We start from the raw sequence: 19,943 nt of genomic DNA on the forward strand, positions 1-19,943 counted from the left end.
CTGCTAGGGCTGTTGCTACACTGCAAAGGTGAAAGTGCTGTGGGGAGCACAGGGCCAGCAGGGGACTCAAGCAGTCCCCCGCTGGCCCTGTGCTCCCTGCAGTGTTTCAAAGAGGCAGTGTTGCATGGAGCCCGGGGTCAGCGAAGGAGTCTCCAGCTGACCCTGGGCTCCACACAGTGCTGCCGCTTTGAAATGCCCCTTGCAGACTGGAGCCAGCTGGGGACGCAGCATTTCAAAGCAGCAGTGCCCTGTGGAGCCCGGGGTCTGTCCCTGGGCTCCACACAGCGCTGCCACTATGAAGCACCCTTTTCTCTCCCCTCCCTTGCTGCCTCTTTCTGATGGGAGGGAGAAGTGACTAGTCGACTAGAGTCTCGACTATCCAATAACCATTTGCTAATCGGATAGTCGACTGTCATTCGCATCCCTAATTTGAAGGTTTCTAACTATTCAATCAAACTCTCAAAGCTCCTGACTTGTGCTATCTCTGGAAACAGAAATAAGTTAAACCATGTTTTGTGTGTATGGTTGTGTGCATGTGCCTGTTTCTTGGGCCACACATTCATTTCCTCAGCTTGCAAATACTATTGTGACACAGGGAGTTTCTTCCTAGGCCAGATGGCAACCAACATACCTACGAAGTCAGGCTCAGGCTCTCCCTCCCCTGCCAGTACGTTGCTAGGGGGCCTGTGGGGCTGGCAGGACCTCTGCCACTTTGACCCCCGTGATAGCAGGGATGGAAATGAAGTGCATGGAGCCGGGTTCCCTCCTTGGGAAAGGGAGCGTCAGCCTCAGTCGCTGTTGCTGGGGGAGGAGCAGGGAGCTCGGGGCACACGAGATCCCTTATTTCCCGGCAGTGGGGAAGGGAAAGGGAAAGTGGTCCCCAAACCCCTAGCTCTGGGGAGGGAGGAGCTCAGGGGGTGAGGGGCTTCCTGTGCTCTTGATGTGGGCGCTCAGGGAGGGAGGGGTTCCCTGTCCTCCTGCAGGGAGGGAAGGCGTGGGGGTGCCCAGGGAGCAGGGCGACCCCCGCCCCTTTGCACGGGGGCGTGGGGGCGCCGCTCAGGGGGTCCCTGTCCCCAGGCAAGGGGGCGTGGCGCTTGTCGCCCCTCCCCCGCGGGCCTCACAGCCCGCTTCGCGCCCGGCCCCGCGGTCACGTGCGCCGGCCGCGCTCAGCTCCTGCCCAGCGGCTCCCGCGCTCTGCCGAGCCCGCCAGGCCGGCCGCTGGGGGGAGCGCGGGGCCGGGGCCGCCCCTGCAGGTCGGGGCTGGGACCCGCAGGGTGAGGGCTCCCCTGCAGGCCCGGGCTCCCCGCGCGACGGGCTGGGGACTTTGTAGGGGCAGGGTGTCGGGGGGGGAGCTGGGCATGGGGGGGGTGTCGGGGGGGGCTGTGGGGAAGGCAGGAGGTAGGTTTCCTGGAGGGTAGCTCATGCCAGGGTGTATGTGGGAGTAGCACCGCTGGGGGGGGGTTGAGGGTGCTGGGGGGGAGGGTGTGGGGATGGGTGCGTGGGGGGTGCGATGGTGGTGGTGAAGAGGGGATTGCTGGTAATGGGGGTCATTGGAGGGGTGGGTGCTGTGGGGAAAGGACAGGTTTGGAGGGGTCCAGGGGGAATATTTTCCCAGTGTGGGGATAGAGAAGGTAGGTTTGGGGGGACCAGGGATTTAGCAAAAGGAGTGCGGGTAGTGGGGATTATTAAGGAGCGGAAGTGAGGTTGGGTATGGCAGCCTGTGGAGTTTGTGTGGGCTTGGAAGAACCTTAGTAGCTTTCTTTGCTGTCTCTTGGGACAGGTTACTCGGTGTAATGATGGCAGCTCAGGACTCACACCTGCCTGAGCCCTTCACTAAAATAAAAGGTGCTGAAAGAATCTGGGACAGAGCAAGAGAAGATGATGGCGGGGACAGGCTACCTTGGGTGAAGGAAAGAAACAGCATCTGTGACCCAGATGTTGAAGTCCTGAATGGAGCCCCTCCAGCCAAAGCCCTAGAAGGAGGAAGAAACTTGGAATTGTCCCCCTCTCTAATACAGAGTGAAAAGCATTTGATAATGCTGCAGACTGTGCGTTTGAAGGAAGGGGAAGAAGATCTCCAGGCAGTCAGTCAGTTGAATATTCAGCAGCAAAGTGGGTTGCACATGGTAGTACAACGAGGGGCAAGTGTCTTGCAGCCCTTGGTGGTAGTGCAACAGGGAGGAGGTGCTCAGCAGAATATACCCACAGGTGTGGCAATAAGTTTGCAGGATGGTGTTTATACATTTCATGACATGGAGGTGATGCAGATAAATGTTTTGCAAGAAAAAGTACAGGCAAAAGATGAAGAAAACAAATCAATGGATAAATCCCCAGGAATGCTACTGATTAAGGTAGAGATACCATCAATGAAAATGTGGAGATGGTAGCCTTTGCTCTGTAGTGCCATAATGGCAGATTTAAAACTAATACCCAGTTTAAAAACATACAAATGAAAAATAAAAAATTGTGGCTGTGACTTTTTAAACAAAGAAATTTAGAATATGAATCCCTTAAGCAATTTTTTTTAATCTCAGCCTATATTATTAAAAAGCAATCTTTCCTATATGCATTACCAGCAGCTTAGCAAAACTAAAATAATGTTTTAAATATATTTTTTTCCTTTCTACATTTGCATTTCAGTTCACTAAGATGTCCATAAGTACACTGGATGGAGGCTTCCTTTCCTAGTATTCATGCATCAGTAGAATACTGTTGTTTTGGGTGTGAAAGTTGTAATTTTAAAGCCAAACAAAATCAGTTTTTACTTAGCACAATCTACTTCAATAGTTCATGGCAACGTTGGCATTGCTATAGATATTTGGTTTTGAAAATTTTGGTACAAAACTTGAATGTTGGGCTTAAAATACTAGGCATTCCGTTCAGGAGATGGTGCATGATATTTTGTAGTTTTAGGGGAATAGTAATGATTGCACTGAATACTAAAACCTATTTAGTTAACTAAAATTAAGTAACAATATCTTAGTAACTGCTACATAATATGGAATTAATACAGAGCATTTACAGATATAATGCATCAATCATATATAACTTTTAAAAAATGATAAATTACATTTTCCCTTTTTTTTACTTTAAAAATTAGTCCCCAAGAATCTGAAAAATTCTGTCAAAATAAGTTGAAAATATAAATCTTTATAATCTAATTGTTTAGTCTTAAAAAGAAGGTCTAAAATTTTAAATCTGCAAATTTTCAGGGCAAAATTTTAAAAATTGTTCAGGGTTCAAAAGCTCCCATTTAGGAACCTTACATAAAAGTGTTAATTTTTCAGAAGTGTTCAACATCCAGCATTTCCCACTGAGAACAATCGGGCTGCTGATTTATTTTGAAAGTCTGTCCACTCAATTAGATGCCGAAATGGGCTCTTTTGAAAATAGGCCCGTAATTGTGGGTGCTGAGCACTTGAAAATTGTATGTCCCAAAGCCTGTTACCTTTGAAGTATATGCCAAACCTCATGGATTCTGCAAGCCCCAAATATAACCCCTGCAGATTATGTACCAAATAATTAGCTGTAAATGAGAATAAATTGGTAAACTGTATTATGTTTGCTGGTGCAGGTAGCCTTTGCAGCTTTGTCACAAGCATGGTTGTGTTGAGACCATTTTCTTCTTCCTGAAGTGTAAACCTGTTTTATTTTTAAACTAGATTGATAGAACTAAAGATCTACATGCAGTTGAAGGTAAGGTCCAGCAACTGCTTCCAAATGAAGAGGGAAAAGAAGAGGACACTTTCACTGCTGAGAATGCAGAGATCTTGAGCTGTACAGCCAAAGATGATATATCAGTGTCTCTCAATGAACCCAAAGAGCAAGGAGAACAATCAGTTGTAAAAAAAACTGACACTCTAGAAGCTCACACAAACACACAGCATAGGAAGAAAGGTAAAAAGATGATTATGCATTATTTGTAGTTCACGTTTAGAATGTAACAGCCATGCAGGGGTGAGAGCAAAGGTCCATGTAATCCATCCTGTCTTCTGACAGTGGCAATGCCAAGTGCCCAGAGGGAATGAACAGAACAAGTAATCGAGTGATCCATCCTGTCGCCCATTCTTATCTTGTGGCACATAGTAGCATAGAAAACAGATTGAAGTCCTAGGAGTAAATTTCCACACTATGGTTAGATTAAGTTAAGGTTACACCTATTACTGAAATGTGGAAGAATGAATAACTCCTTCTGATCTTACCTGATGAGAATTTTTTTATCCATGTGATGACACTGTAAAGTTTCAAGAGAGATTCTCGAGATTACTTCCTCAGTCATTCTCAGTTTGAGTAATTTGGGAGTATATGAAACCTGGCTCCATAGCTAAGATTCCATTGAGTTTTTCACTTAATGTTGAGTGTAAATACTTCATAAGTAAACATGAAGTGTTGTAAAATCACTCTCAGGTTTGTACTCTTTAAAGCCTTGTTGGTAATCTTAATATCTAAAGTAATTATATTCTGAAATCCTAAGCTTATTACTTTTTCAGTCTCCTATAACACCGCAAACTCAAAAGGTGAGAAAAAACTCAATTTGTGATTGCACTCAGTGCTTTACAAAGTATAAGCCCAAAATAAGGTAACTCATGGTGAAGGAAAGTACAGAAAGGTATTGTTCATTATAATACATCTGGGACTTTTTAAATTTGCTTTTGTTTTGCTATGGAGGCTGATGGAGCTCTGGCTCTTCATAGAGAACTCCCATTCTTTGAGTCTCCCTTCTTGATTCCCCTATTGAACCTGGCTTCTCTGTTAACGAGTGTCCTGCTAGTTCCCCTTCTATGGTACCAGCCCCTTATACTAGCTGCTTCTGTTCCTCCAGTCTGCTCTCATCCTTGTCTTCGCTTTCAGGGTGTAATAATGGGAGTTCCAAGTTCAACAGATCTGGTAAGGTTTGCTAGAGTAGACCTTCTGTCTGGTGAGCCGTAGGAGTTTGCCAGGTAGGAAAGCAGTCTGTAATAGTGGCAGACTTCATGTACCCCTGCCACCATGGCTCAGTCCTTAACAGAAAGAAAGGGAGGTTTGCAGTAGGAATGTTAAAATGTGTTTGATTATGTAATCATGTAGCTGCGTACTGGCTCCCACTCCCCCCTACCCCGGCCGTGCTGCTGCCTCTGATACAGCATGCGGGGAGGGCAGGCCGCTCCATGAGAGCTGGTGCATGCGGGGATCTGGCTTTTAAGGGGGCTGCGTGTAACTGCACATTAACATGTCTATGATTACACTTTCACATCCCTAGTATACAGGGGAAAACAGTATCAGCACAAGCAATATAGGGTGCAGGAGTTTGGGGTAGGCAGACAGACAAAATGGTCTTAGAAGCAAAGTTCCTACTCTGGCTGATGTACTGAAATAAGGTGGAGCCCTGATATGATTGTTCTTACTAGCTATGCGAGGCAATGTCTCTTTGTGGCCAAACTTACAAGGTTTGCAGGAGGTTTGGGAGGAGCCTGTGTGTGATTTCACAAAGCAGTTTTTTTTGTGGCTATGAACTGATGAGTAAAATAATGATAAAGTACTTTTGTTTGTTATTCATTGCAATAAGTACTAGCTACATGTTCTGATATAAGCACATGAATGCTGTAGGAATATTTGGCTGCAACATGAATGATCATTGTAGGTCAACTCTACCCACACCTGAGACAATGATTCCAGGAAAGCTGTTCATATATTGTCATTTGGCAACTCTGAATCTGCTTGAAAGCGGAAAATGTTCCACATTTCCTCAATTTATTTTCTAAAGAAATTCATTATTTCTATTGTGTGAGTTTGCAGGTGTTACATAATCATCCTGGAGTATAATTCTCTTTGACCATTTAGGAACCAACATTCTGCAGCATTTGCATTCTTGAAGTTGAAGCAATAGTTTAAGAGGCTTTAAACTATAATAGCTTTTGTCTATACTGTACTTAGTATTTTCAAGCCTCTGATTATGTGGAGAATTTCATAATTAATCTGCCATTTTTAGGCTTTTATGTAAGTGTAAGAGGTTGTCTCACTAGTTAATGAAGCTAACATTAGAGGCGAACTCCACAGGATATAAGCATCTAGATGAGCTAAATGTTAAAGACACTGTCAAGGGAGGAAGGATTATCCATTGGTGTGAGTTCAACTAAGAGTCGTGCCTCTTGGATTTTGTTCCCAACTGCACCATAACTGAGTGTATGGTTTTAGATGAATCACTAAACTCTTTTTATAATGGGTATAATAATACCTTTCTGACAGTCTTAATTTTTGTAAAGCACTTTGAGGTACTCTTAAGACACTCTAGAAGTACAAGGTATTATTACTTAATTTAGTAGGCTTAGTTAGGAAACTGGGACTATTCTTGAAGTCAAGTAATTGTTTTGTAGCTCATATGACCTAAATATGTCTTTATTCTCATAGGGGAAAAGGTGACCATCCATTGTGATCTGTGTGCATTCACCTCTCTTAGAATGTCAAGTCTTAATCGTCACATGAAAACCCATTCTGATGAAAAACCCCATTTGTGTCACCTCTGTCTTAAGGCTTTCCGTACAGTTACACTCCTGCGTAATCACGTGAATACACATACAGGTACTCTTAGTGTGTAAAAACATGCTCCTTTTTCTTGGTGTCTACCAGATGTAACTGGTTTTGAAATGTTCTTGTCTTCTGCCATCAGTCTGCATTGAAAACCCCCATAATGTAGAACAGTGACACGACATGTCTTTAGAGAGTGTGTTTGTGTAATATATAAAAATATTCAAGAGAACCATCCTCAAGGTAAAATGAATTAAAATATAAAATAGGTATGTAATACATAAACTTTGCATTTATAATACAAATACTTTAAACCCATAAATATTGTTAAAACTTTTCATATCATTTTTTGATATTCAAATTATTTTCATTTGTGTAAATGCTGACTTACTGCTGAGAAATTACACAGATACACTTTTTAAAAAATATTCTAAAAATTTGTTCTTACAGGGACAAGACCATATAAGTGCAGTGACTGTGAGATGGCATTTGTGACCAGTGGTGAGCTTGCACGACACAGGAGATATAAGCACACTCTAGAAAAACCCTTTAAGTGCTCAGTGTGTAAATATTCTAGTGTAGAAGTAAGTGCAGAACTACTAAAGCTATTGAGGGGGGTAAAAGAGCTTATGTTTTCAAATACAAAAGCCTGATTGTCTGTGAATTCAGTAGGTTTTTACACAAATACATAAAAATTCTGAGCACAAGTGCTTAAAGTATTGAGACCTAATGGCACACCTTCATATTGGCTTTATTGAACTTGTGGCAGAGAGACAGATCAGTAAATTATATATGTAGCTGCATAAGTTAAGCTACAGTATTGACACTGTTGTTTTGGTGAAATTGTCTTTCGTGCAAAGGTCTTCTGTATTGCTGTTTCCACCCTATTTATACCCCATTACTTCCTTCCACAGAAGAGGAGTGGCCACGCTGGTAGCTGCTTAAGTCCCTACATGCCACAGAGGGCTCTACATTGATCCCATAGGGCATGTGTAAGCAGAAGGAGATTTTGGATCTCCTGATTCAGTGTCCCATAAACTTGTTCAAAAGCTTCAGAGGAGTAGCTTTTTTGCCCAGGAAAGTTCATGATACCATCTACATGTTTTGTTAGTCTTTAAGGTGCTAGTAGGTTTTTTTTTTTAAGTTTCTCCATAAACTCATGTAATGGCTCTGAAGGTAATGAGCACAAAGGGCTGCGTTTGCAGCTCCAAGATCCAAGCCAAACGTTGGGGGAGTGAATTCCATCCCTCCACCTCCAGGTACCTTCATAGAGCCCAATTAACATTTTCAGAAGTAAAGGATGAATTTCATTATTTATGATGAAGCCTTTTAAAAAGTAAAGAAGACATTGATTCAAAATCCTCACCTTCTTAGCTTGTGTAGTCATTCTTCTGTGTGAACTTGTACACTTACTAAATTAATATTTACTGTGGTTATCAAACATCCATTTTGTTTTTAATATTTTTCTAGTTATTATCCAACAGTAAAATGGCTGCTGCATGATTAGTTTACAGTGATCCTGGTCCTGGAAACAGGCACTTTTTTAACTTTATGCCTATGACTAGGCATGTTAATAGTAGCAGGGACTGCTAATGAGTAAAATTAACCACTTGCTTTGTATTTACGGAATTGACATTTACATTGCAGTTCTGGGTCAGATATAATAAAAACTGAAAAAAAAACTGGAAAATGTCCAAGGTTCACATGGAATAATAAGTATTCAGTCATGCACTTACATTTATTTGTGTGCACATTATGTTGTGTTAGTAGATTTTGAATAGTATTTTATATTTTTAAAAATCAATTTAGATGTATTCTATTATTTTTTTAAGTAAGAGTCTTAGTCACTTTTTGCTACTGAGACTTCATATTGAAGTAGCTGAGAGTTTTGCTTGAGTGAGTCCTGAAGAAGTCCTTAGTTTGTGCTGTGTATTGCATACTTACTATTGTGCAGTAAGACTTAGATGCAGCACAGACTTAAGCACACCTGTGATTTTTACTTGAGTAGTGACCTTGAGTGGGGCTATGAAGGTGTTAAATAAGCATGTGTATAAATCTTTGCCAGATTGAGGCTAATATGGCAATCAGAAACTTTTTAGTATTGGCTTTTCCATTTTTTCTCTATATTTTCAGTTTTTTCTTTGGCTCGTGTTTTCACAGCTACCTAATGGGGATAGATGCCCTCATTAAGCTATTTTGAGAATCCCACCTTTGAACATTTTATAGAGGTGTGCCCGGGGCCAGTTTCACTGTTCCCTCTATAGAGTCAGGTTCCCCTTTTGTTTGTGCAGGTTTTGTGTGGTAATGTTAAAAATACCCCTACAAACTGTGATTGCAAATCCAGTAAAATTGAAGTCTCAGGGGGATAGCTTTGTTAATCTTTAACTTTAAAAACAAAAAGTAGTCCTGGGTACCTTAGAGACTAACTAACTAAACTGACACTAATATCATCTGATTAAGTGGGCTTTACCAATCGAAAGCTCATGATTCTATACCTTTATTACTTTCTAAGGGCTTGTCTACACTACGGTGAAGATCAGCCCTCCAGAATTTGGCATTTGAATTAACGGGTCTAGTGAAAGACCTGTCAGTTTGAACTGCGAACACTCCCATTAGCACTGGTAGTCCTGCTCCTCGCAAGGAGTAAGGGAAGGCTGTCAACCTCCCACTGTGTGGATGGTCTGAAAACACGATTTAAGAAATGTCAACTTAGCTACTGTGTAATCAATGTAGCTTGAGTTAAAGTAAAATTGAAGAGTGTTTTAATAACTGATGTAGAACTTGAAATTGGTATACAGTTTCTGTAAAATGGGTTAGATTGTAAGTTGACAGTGTTCCTTTAATATGGGTGGTGTTGAAATACATTTTTAACTTTTACACTAGGCAAGCAAATTGAAGCGTCACATTCGTTCGCATACAGGAGAGCGTCCTTATAACTGTTGTCTCTGTAGTTATGCTAGCAAAGATACTTATAAACTGAAAAGACACATGGTTACCCATTCAGGTAAGACTAAAGTAATGGTTAATTATGTATAGGACCTTATTTTTAAAACTGGCCTCTGTTCAGCCTCTGAAATTGCTTCTTCAGTTTTACATAGACAGTTTTTCACTTTTGTTTTGTGTGTGCACAAAAACAAACATGGAAAAATGTTTCTGTAAAATTATTTGGTCTTTTTTAATAAAAAACACTTTTGAAAATTTGGCCCATCAGATTATGGTACTTTTTAACATTGTGTTCATTTTGTTTAAATTGACATTTACTTATATGAAAGAAAATGTTCAGTGTCCTCACGTGTTTGCTCTACTTTTCAGTTTTGTGTCATGCCTAGTTAAATTTACATGGCATGTATCGAATGGGAGAATTTTAAAAAGAAATCACTGTCCCAAAATATGATCCTGACTGTGACACATATGTTTCCAAAAAATACAATTCTCTTGTGTAAATTATTTGACAAATGAATAATTGCAAGTCCTGTAATTATAATTGGCACTATTCTAATATTTATGGCAAAATAACAAAAGTAATTTAGTCCTACTGTGCTGTCCTATGTGCTCATGGAATTCCCCATGTGAAGAGACCTACATTACAAAGTCTGCACACGAACAGAATTTAACCCAATTTAGTGTTAGAATTATAAGGCTAGGAGAGACCTCAAGACATCATCGAGTTCAGCCTTCTGCCCAAAGCAGGACCAATCTAAATCATCAGTTAGCAATTGTGAATTTTAATGAATTAAACACAGCATATGTAGAGCTTCTGAGCATATATTAATATCTAACTTATGCTTTTTTCGTAGGAGAAAAACCCTATGAATGTTATGTTTGTCAGGCCAGATTTACACAAAGTGGTACAATGAAAATCCATATATTACAAAAGCATAGTGAAAATGTGCCCAGATACCAGTGTCCACATTGTAATGCATTTATTGCAAGAAAAAGTGATTTGGGTAAGTTTGGTCTTAAGAAAAAATAGAATGCAAATACAATAGGAAATGTGATATATTTTCTTACTGTTCATAATTCTATAAAATATTCTTTGACTTATTTTTATCATTGAAGTATTCCTAGGGAAAAATATTTATTAATTTCTTCTGCTGTGGGGATGTGGTGCCATCTTGTGGTTGCTATAGATGGGTAGATTGGTACAGTTACAATGCTCCAGTCCAGATAAAGGATTAATATTTCCAAGATTTTACTATTAGTGGCATTAAGAGAATCCATTTTCCAGAGTGACAGCTATAATAAAAAATCTAGGCCACAAATTCTTTTCTGCATCGAGTGGAAACTCAGTGTGGCAGAAGGAGCAGATCTGATGAGACTGTTTCAGCTCCAGCATGAAATGAAAGTGGTATCAAACCAGAAATTAGAGGAGCTGGGAATATACTGAATGCTTTAATACACTCAAATCCTTGCATCTAAAATATCAGCATTTACATTTTTATTTGTCCTTGAATGTTTTGTCTCTGTTCAAAGATTATCACCCAATAAGCACCTATTAACTGTCAAAAAGTCCACATATAATACAGGTACCACATTACAATAAATATAATTTTGGGCCAGATTGTCAAAGAAATTAGGGGCTTAAAGATACAGAATGATTTCAATGGGAGGTAGGTGCCTAAATTGCTTAGGTGCTTTTGCGTCCCACTACATGCCTAAACACCTTTTAAAAATCTGGTCCTTTGTGCCACTTCCCCATAGATTGTTTGTAGTCTGGTTTTTGGCTCCTATATAGAGCTAGTAAGAGGCTTAGAAGGTGTCTTGTCTGCTTGCTTTCATGCCCACCCCAACATACACTCATTTAGGGCAATATTCAGAATAGCCTTTTATCTGAAACAATGGACATCCAAAAATCCATTTTCATGACCACAGTTTTTGAGTGTAATGATCTGTAAAACTGTTTTAGGCGTCCACTTACGAAACCTGCATTCCTACCTGGCTGTGGCAATGAAGTGCAGTTATTGTGAAGCTGTTTTCCATGAGCGCTATGCTCTTATTCAGCACAAGAAAACCCATAGAAATGAAAAGCGATTCAAATGTGATCGATGCAGTTATGCATGCAAGCAGGTATTTAAATTTAATTGGAGTATGACTGTTCAGTTTACATTTCTGTGGGGTAAGCTTTGCTTTGGGAATATATTTTCTTTGATCATAAAGTTATTTGTTAGTTACCACAATCTACCTAAAATACTGTAATTATATTTACTTGGAAGATAACTGGTTGATGAATAAATAAATAATAATAATAAATAAATAATCTTAAATTTGCTCATGAAAAAATAGTCATACATGATCTGTTCAAAAGTAGAAAGTAAAAGCAGTTAGGTTCACTGGAAACATTGTGATGAGAACATAATATGGTATTTGCATCTTATTTGTCGTTTTCAATATTAAGGATGTTAAGGACTAGTCGATCTCTTCCCCCACCCCCTTGCTGCCTCTATCAAATAGAGGCAGCAAAGAGGTGGAGGAAGAGAGGGTACTTCAAAGTGGCAGCACCGCACAGAGCCTGTACCTGGGCTCAATGCAGTGCTGCCCCTTTGAAAGCCAGGGTGGCATTTCAAAGGGGTAGCACTGCACAGCTGATCCCAGGCTCTGTGCGGCGCTGCGCCTTTGAAATGCCACTGCGGCATTTCAAAGTGGCAATGCTACATGGAGCCCATGGTCAGCTGGGGACTCCCTAGATGACCTTGTGCTTCTCTGGCAGTTCCGTGGAACCCGGAGTCAGCTGGGGAGTCCCCAGCTGATCCTGGGCTCCGTGCAGCACTGCCGCTTTGAAATGCTGAGCGGAGCCTAGGATCAGCTGGGAATTCCCCAGCTGATCCCAGGCTCCAGTGCAGCCTTTCAAAGCACTCAGAGTCTGGGGTTAGCTGGGGAGTCCTCAGCTGATCCAGGGTTGCAGGGAATGCTGTGCTGAGCCCGGGGTCAGCTGGGGAGTTGCCAGCTGGGGCTCTTGTACATTTTAAAGGAGGAATGCAGAAGTGCCTATCGACTAGTCTAGTAGTCGGTGGAAGTTCCTTATTCAACAGGCACAGAATAGTGTTTTTCAGTCTGAACCGGCATTTATATAATACAAATAACAATATTCTATAAAAGTAGCTTGGAAAGCATGCAATATAAAATGTAAAGAAAGACTAGATTCCCAGAGTATGTTACCTTTCATTGGAAGTAATTTGACATAGGATTCTCTATGTCTTGCCTAATTTAGGTTCAGTATTTACATGTTTAATAGAGACAACTCTTTAGAAACTTCATTACACAGTTTTGTTCATACTCTCAAAAAGCTTGGTCCTATTTATCTGGCCTTGATTGAAATAAATTTCTTAATCGATCTGTTGCCACCTGAATGTGTTTCTACATTTTTCTGTCTCATACCTATTCTAGAAGGAATTTTTATATATCTTAAAAAGCAAGAATTAAATCATACTATATGTTTCTTAAGTTTTTTGCTGTATCAATAATATACGGAAGCATATTTATCCTAATGTATAACCTTATAGTCTGTTTCAATCCTGGATGTTGTGGCTAAAGAGTTACATACACTAGATAAATCATTTTACATTATATTTCAACCAAAAGACAAACTTTTATTGCTGAATACTCTGATTAGAGAATTATGTTCAGTCCATCCATGATGAATTTTCACCCTCTTGGGATGTATTTAAAAAGATTGAACTATTTGGTTACGCTCTATAGAACATTTGTGTGTTCATGACAGTTTATTAACCCAGTTATTATCTTTGTATTAACATTGTATGTACTATAAGAGGGGTGGACAATAATTTTTATTGGGAGCCACTTCAAGAATTTGGTAAGTGGTCAAGGGCCATACACTTCCATTATATTAATGGAGGAGATAGGGGGTCTGGGATGGAAGTTAGATGCAGAAGGTAGTTTGGGATAAGGGATTGGGGTGCAGGAGGGAGTGTGGGATCTAAGAGGGAGTTTGGGTGAAGGAGGTCTTTGTGACCTGGGGCAGGGGACGAGGGTGCAGCATCCAGGAGGGAATATGCGTACAGGAGAGGATTCTGACCTGGAGGGGGTGCAGTGTCTGGGAGAGGGTTGTTGTGACTGGGACAGGTGTGCAGGGATTTGGATTGTGACGGGGCAGGGGATTGGGATGCAGGGTCTGTGAAGCAGAATGGGTTCACGAATGGGGGTGCAGAGAATTTGAATTATGTGGTATAGTGGTGCAGGATGGGGAGCAGAAGGTTGGGGGGAGGAAGAGGCTGTGGTTCAAGAGGCAGGCTCTTGCCGGGAGATACTTAGCTGGGTGGCTGCAGCCTAGCAGGTTCCTCAGCCAGGCTCCTGGTTTCTGACCTGACCAAAGGGACCTGCGAGATTGTGTTGGTGGCAGGGGCAGCGCATGAACCCTTTCTCCTCTCTCTCTAGGCTTGCAGCATAACACACAGCCATCACATGGGCTTCGCTGAGCAGCGTGCAGCGGCAGGATAGCCAGGGAGCATAGCTGAGGCTCCCGCTAGGCTGTGGGCTGGATCTGGTGGTTTGACAGGCTGGATTTGGCCCACAGGCTATTTTTTGCCCACCCCTGTACTATACATTAGCACGGTTAAAATCTTCACGTGCCAAAAGGATAAACATGTTTATCTAAAAAACCTCTCATATAGAACACATGCGAGTCTTTCATTGATACTCCTGTTCCAAATGTTTTTAGGACTGTTGTTGGAAAAGTTAGAAAATTTAAAATTTTGCCTTTTTTGATTTTTATAAAGATTTGAGGAAAATACACTAAAATATAGAGAGAAGATAACTAAATATGGATAATAGGCATGGATTCTTAAACAAGCATTCTCGGTAGTAGAAAGTGATATTTAACATTTTAGGCTGGTTATATATACTTTTTAAAGCTGGACTTTTAAGTCTGTTAAAACATGTATTGTTTTACCTTGCCATTGCTCCCATAAACTGGGTAACAAAATGTAAAACACTGAAAGCTCAGTAAAATGGTTTTCACTTGTGTTGTTTATCACTTCCAGTTTACTAATTTAAAACAATTTCTGATTAATTAAAAAACTTTGCCCTCTGAACACACCGTTTGTCAAGGGAAAGGAGGGCACAGGCATTCTCTTAAGTAGTCAGCTGTCCACTTGTATAGTCTTGAGAAAAGAGAGCAGGAGGCAAGCTAGATCTTGAAGAGGATTCTTTACACATCTGAGGTTGCTACTGTTTTTCAAAGCTGCAGTGTGCAGGTGTGCTTTCTCTATAGGCAGCATCTTCTACCCTGTCCGATACTGTTATTTATCATTCTCAGTGTTAATTAAATAGGCCCTCATGTGCTAGCATAGACTGTTCCTTTATTGAGAACTATTTCCTTCAGTGCTTCTCCAGGTGCATACAAGGATCCATATCAGTAGACATGACTTTCCAATGGACAATAGAAGACAAAGTCTTACAAACCCACCAATTCTTGGAAATAACTGTTTTGATTTTTTTTTTTAAGTTTTAACTTGTTCTCTCATTTTTTGTGAAAAATTTTGTTTCAACCATTCTTTCAATCACTTTACTATAAAGTAATTGACATACTCTTTTTTTAATGTTCTGGTAAAGTGAAAATACAAACTAAACCTCATCCCTAATGTCTTTTTCAGGGATCACTATTCTCTAAGTGATATTAAACATGGGCTAAAATTCAGGTCCATTCAAGTCAGTGGAAGTTTTGCCATTGACTTCAGTAGAAGTAAGATTTTACCCTACATGTTCTTCAGTAGTTGTGCTCTGTGAGAAAATTAAGGAAACTATGCAGCATTCTTGAACTCTAGTTTTATTGATTCTCACAAAAATATAGTTGTTTTAAAAATTGTTTTCTTCATTTCAGGAACGACACTTGATTGTGCATAAGCGTACACATACTGGTGAGAAACCCTTCACTTGTGTATCTTGCAGCAAATGCTTCCGGCAGAAGCAGCTTCTAACTGTTCATTTTAGGAAACACCATGATTCCAATTTTAAACCAACAGTTTATGAATGCCCTAAGTGTGGCAAGGGCTATTCACGCTGGGTAAGATACTATATTTTGAGGAACCTCTGTGGTGATATCTTCAGTTAAGTGCTACATACATTCTTTGGTAGGATAACGAGTCTTGTGGATAACAGAGAAGCGGTGGATGTGGTATACCTAGACTTTAGTACGGCATTTGATACGGTCTCGCATGATATTCTTTCCAATAAACTAGGCAAATACAACTTAGATGGGGCTGCTATAAGGTGGGTGCATAACTGGGTGAATAACTACTCAGAGAGTAGTTATTAATGGTTCACAATCCTGCTGGAGAGGTATAACGAGGGGTTCTGCAGGGGTCTGTTTTGGGACCATCTGTGTTCAATATCTTCATCAACGATTTAGATATTGGCATAGAAAGTACACTTATTAAGTTTGCAGATGATACCAAGCTGGGAGGGGTTGCGACTGCTCTGGAGGAAAGGGTCATAATTCAAAATGATTTGGACAAATTGGAGAAATGGTCTGAGGTAAACAGGATGAAGTTTAATAAAGACAAATGCAAAGTGCTCCACTTAGGAAGGAACAATCAGTTTTACACATACAGGATGATAAGCGACTGTCTAGGAATGAGTACGGCAGAAAGGGATCTAGGGGTTATAGTGGACCACAAGCTGAGTATGAGTCAGCAGTGATGCTGTTGCAAAAAAAGCAAACATGATTCTGGGATGCATTAACAGGTGTGTTGTGAGCAAAACATGAGAAGTCATTCTTCCGCTCTACTCTGCGCTGGTTAGGCCTCAGTTGGAGTATTGTGTCTAGTTCTGGGTACCGCATTTCAAGAAAGATGTGGAGAAATTGGAGAGGGTCCAGAGAAGAGCAGCAAGAATGATTACAGGGCTAGAGAACATGACCTGTGAAGGAAGGCTGAAAGAATTGGGTTTGTTTAGTTTAGAAAAGAGAAGACTGGGGGGGGACATGATAGCCGTTTTCAGGTACCTAAAAGGGTGTCATGAGGAGGGAGAAAACCTGTTCATCTTGGCCTCTGAGGATAGAACAAGAAGCAATGGGCTTAAACTGCAGCAAGGGAGATTTAGGTTGGACATTAGGAAAAAGTTCCTAACTGTCAGGGTAGTCAAACACTGGAATAAATTGCCCAGGGAGGTTGTGGAATCCCCATCTCTGGAGATATTTAAGAGTAGGTTAGATAAATGTCTATCAGGGATGGTCTAGATAGTATTTGGTCCGGCCATGGGGGCAGGGGACTGGACTTGATGACCTCTCGAGGTCCCTTCCAGTCCTAGTGTTCTATGATTCTATGATATCACATTGTTATAAAGAAACAGTTTACTGGCTGAACTGAATCTCTTGCCAGCTCCTTGATGCAGAGCCAGCAATAGGCTTTTTCCAGATCTCAAATCAAAGGATTAATATGTCTGATAATTTGTCCCGTGTTTGCTTCAGGAATTATTGGTAAATGCCATTTGGGAATTAAGAAGATTGAAAGCGCAAACATTCTAGTGATAAGAAAATAAGAGGAAACAAATGTTAATGTCTGGAAAGTATCCTGGATAGGTACCAAAAGACAAATAGAAAAAACTGAGAAAATATCTAAAGTAGAAAATACAAAGAATAGTTCAGCAAAGTGACTAAGAATAATAATCATGTTCTCTACAACCTTGTGCTATCAGCAGAACTTGCATCTCACCAGCTCCCTAAGCACACAGAATACTGTATTAGCAACAAAAATTGTTACTATTCTGGGACTCATGATTATAGCAACTTCAAAAGCCGGTCCAACCTTTTTTCCAAAATTGATATTTTATAAACCATGTTATTCACTTATGAACTAAACATAGATGGTAGGTCTGATTTTAAGAATCCCAGTTTGATTATGTTTCTTTAAAGCAGAATTTTTAAATTATTGAAACAGTCTTCAGAAGTTTGATAAGCAGCAAAAGTCATTGAGATTCATTAACATTTTTTTCTAGTTTTCCAAAATCTATATATCAGAAACTTGAAATGTTTGTCTCTGGTAAAATGCATAATTGCATTAATACTACATTTGTTTGTCTCTGGTTAATTATTCTAACAGAATAATATGCATAAGCATGCTGAAAACTGTGGATTGGCGAGGGCAAAAGTTGTTACACGCCACAAAGGAAGTAAGGGCAAAAAGAAAAGATGGAACAGCTTAAAACAGGATGTTAAGCAAGAAGGTAATCAGCTAATAAGTTAAAATTTATTCAAGTAAATTGGTATCAACCAGATACTCTAAAGCAGAGAATCTTCTCCTGTGTTTTAACTAATATTTCACAGTGAAGTTAATTTCAGTGCTAATAGAAGAAGAATGTTTCAGACACCTTTTTGTGTGTATCAGAAATATCAGTCATCTGAGTGTAGTCATTTGCTAAATTATTTGTTCTGGAGACACCATTTCTCACTAATGCAAGTTTCCTCCCACCAGGCTCCCTGACCAGTAATAGGCACAAATAAAGCACTGTTCTTTAATCAAGCAGGGTGAATGCATCATCACCTTATAGGCTGCAGTGAGGTCTCTTGTGGGGGTCTGTGGGAGTCAGCAGGCAGTAGGGATCACATTAAAAAATCCTGAGTACCATAAACCAAGCTTCTCCCATTTGTGATGCCGAATTAGAATGCTACTTAGAGTAAACTGAGCATGTCTTCATAATAAGATCATTCCCCTTTTTTTCTTGTGTTTGATCATCAGAAAAATAGTAAAAATGTTCTATTTTAAGTAGAACACCTGCCAGCTGCTCAAGCACCTCTGGTGAAGTAGTGTATCACGCTACATGGGTTTGTACTTGTTCACATTGTGAAGGTTTTGCTTGCAGTCATCAGGGCCATATAATAATTTTTTTTAAAGTTAACTTATTCTGAACTACAGTATGGTAGCCACTACAAAAAGGTACTAGCTCATTGATCCATTGGAAGCTTGTCCAATTCAACCCCTTTTTAAGCATGTGTAGACAACAATTCACTATGCTGGCAGGTGGGCTATACTGGATTTCCCACACACACACACACCTTCCCCCAGTACTGTGGTTGTGGCTGAAAATTTTAAGAGAAATGGCAGTGTAGCTGCAGATCTAGCTTTGCTTGTGTTTTTGTATTTGCAATAATTATCTTGTGTAGACTCTGCTGCTGTTGTCTGCTACATGCAGACTGTGAGACTATTTTGTATATCTTCAGCTCTTGAGGTGAGAAATTAATTTTGCTGGAATTTAAATAACATCTCTACAAGCACTGGGGGAACAGAATACAATGACTTCTCATTCTGCAAGCATGACTGTCACAGATATTACACACTTAAGAACTGGATCCAAATTATTTTTTTCAACGCTGACTTAAAAGATCATAGTATCACAAGAACTTTTGACTCTTGCTTTGTGGTGTCTTTCTGGCTGATGAATAACATGCTCTGCTGCTGTTGAAAATTAATTTAAAAATTTTAAAGGAATTCCCTCTTCATCATTCCACCTTGGCTTTGAAAAGTATGTAAGTCTTCAGTTAACATTTAGGTCTCTCCTGAGTAGTAAATCATTAGTGCTACTCAGTAGCATTGATTATTGCATATTACATCTAAATTGATCCACCAAAGCTGAGGAGAAAATCCCCATGGTAACAAGGTGTCGTCCTCCAAAATTGGCGGCTTTAAAATAAAAAAATATATAGTAGTTCATTATAGAAACTGAAAATGTTTTCCCCCTCTACTTTTAGTATTTAATTCTCTAGTTGACAATTACAATATTTAATTTTTCTGCAAAGCTGTTGACCTGGGATCATTCCAAGATGTTTCCGTTGTGAACACTGAATGCTGTGCAAGTGAGATTGTTCCTGTCGAATATGGAATAGAAACAAGTACTCCGAGGGAGCAGAAAACAGAAATGACTTGTGAAATGATCCTCAACATGATGGACAAATAATACATACACAAGTTCTGATTTCCATTGTTAATGTGTACAGAATGTCAGTGTGTATACTAGTGCAAAGTCTGGAAGCACGTTATGGGAAGTAGGTATCGGTTTCTGTAAAAGTTGGTAAAAAGTTGTTAACTGAAGTTACACGGAAGCCACATGTTCTGACATGTTCACATTGGTATTAAAGGAAAAACACATTTTAAAACTAGGTCATGGAAAATGTAGGTTGAATTTATTCAATTTACTTTGCATTTTTCTTCCAGATTTAGTTACAGAATTATATACAGTTTACAAGCAAATGTATTCTTCAGCAGCCATGTGCTTCTGTCACATCCAGATCCATGTGATGATCTGCTTATTTGCATTTACCTCATGGTGAGCATGTTGTGAAAGGCAACATTATTTTCCTGCAGGGAACGCAGCTAGGTCTTTTCTAGAAACACTTATGATCTTAACAAATCTGTACTGCTTTAGCTTAGTTTATAGAAATCTGAGAACCATGATATGCATCTGGATACCCTGTCAGTACATTGATTATT

General features: G+C 40.1%; 1 protein-coding gene across 2 annotated transcripts; it reads left to right on the forward strand.

The window, feature by feature from the left end:
- Nucleotides 1-1,116: 1,116 nt before the first annotated feature.
- Nucleotides 1,117-19,943, forward strand: CTCFL (CCCTC-binding factor like). Of its 2 annotated transcripts, XM_075901144.1 has the most exons (11): nt 1,117-1,274; nt 1,781-2,351; nt 3,663-3,897; nt 6,388-6,558; nt 6,955-7,088; nt 9,388-9,508; nt 10,302-10,451; nt 11,411-11,571; nt 15,341-15,523; nt 17,559-17,682; nt 19,253-19,943. In XM_075901144.1, exons 2-11 carry the CDS (start codon nt 1,794-1,796, stop codon nt 19,408-19,410), a joined length of 1,995 nt encoding a protein of 664 aa, XP_075757259.1. In that variant the 5' UTR covers nt 1,117-1,274; nt 1,781-1,793; the 3' UTR covers nt 19,411-19,943. The 2 variants fall into 2 exon arrangements, with proteins under 2 accessions (XP_075757259.1, XP_075757260.1); XM_075901145.1 differs by lacking the exon at nt 1,117-1,274 and having other exon boundaries at nt 1,671-2,351.

This window comes from Pelodiscus sinensis, chromosome 18 (genome assembly GCF_049634645.1).
Source record: "Pelodiscus sinensis isolate JC-2024 chromosome 18, ASM4963464v1, whole genome shotgun sequence".
Classification (NCBI taxonomy): Eukaryota; Metazoa; Chordata; order Testudines; family Trionychidae; genus Pelodiscus; species Pelodiscus sinensis.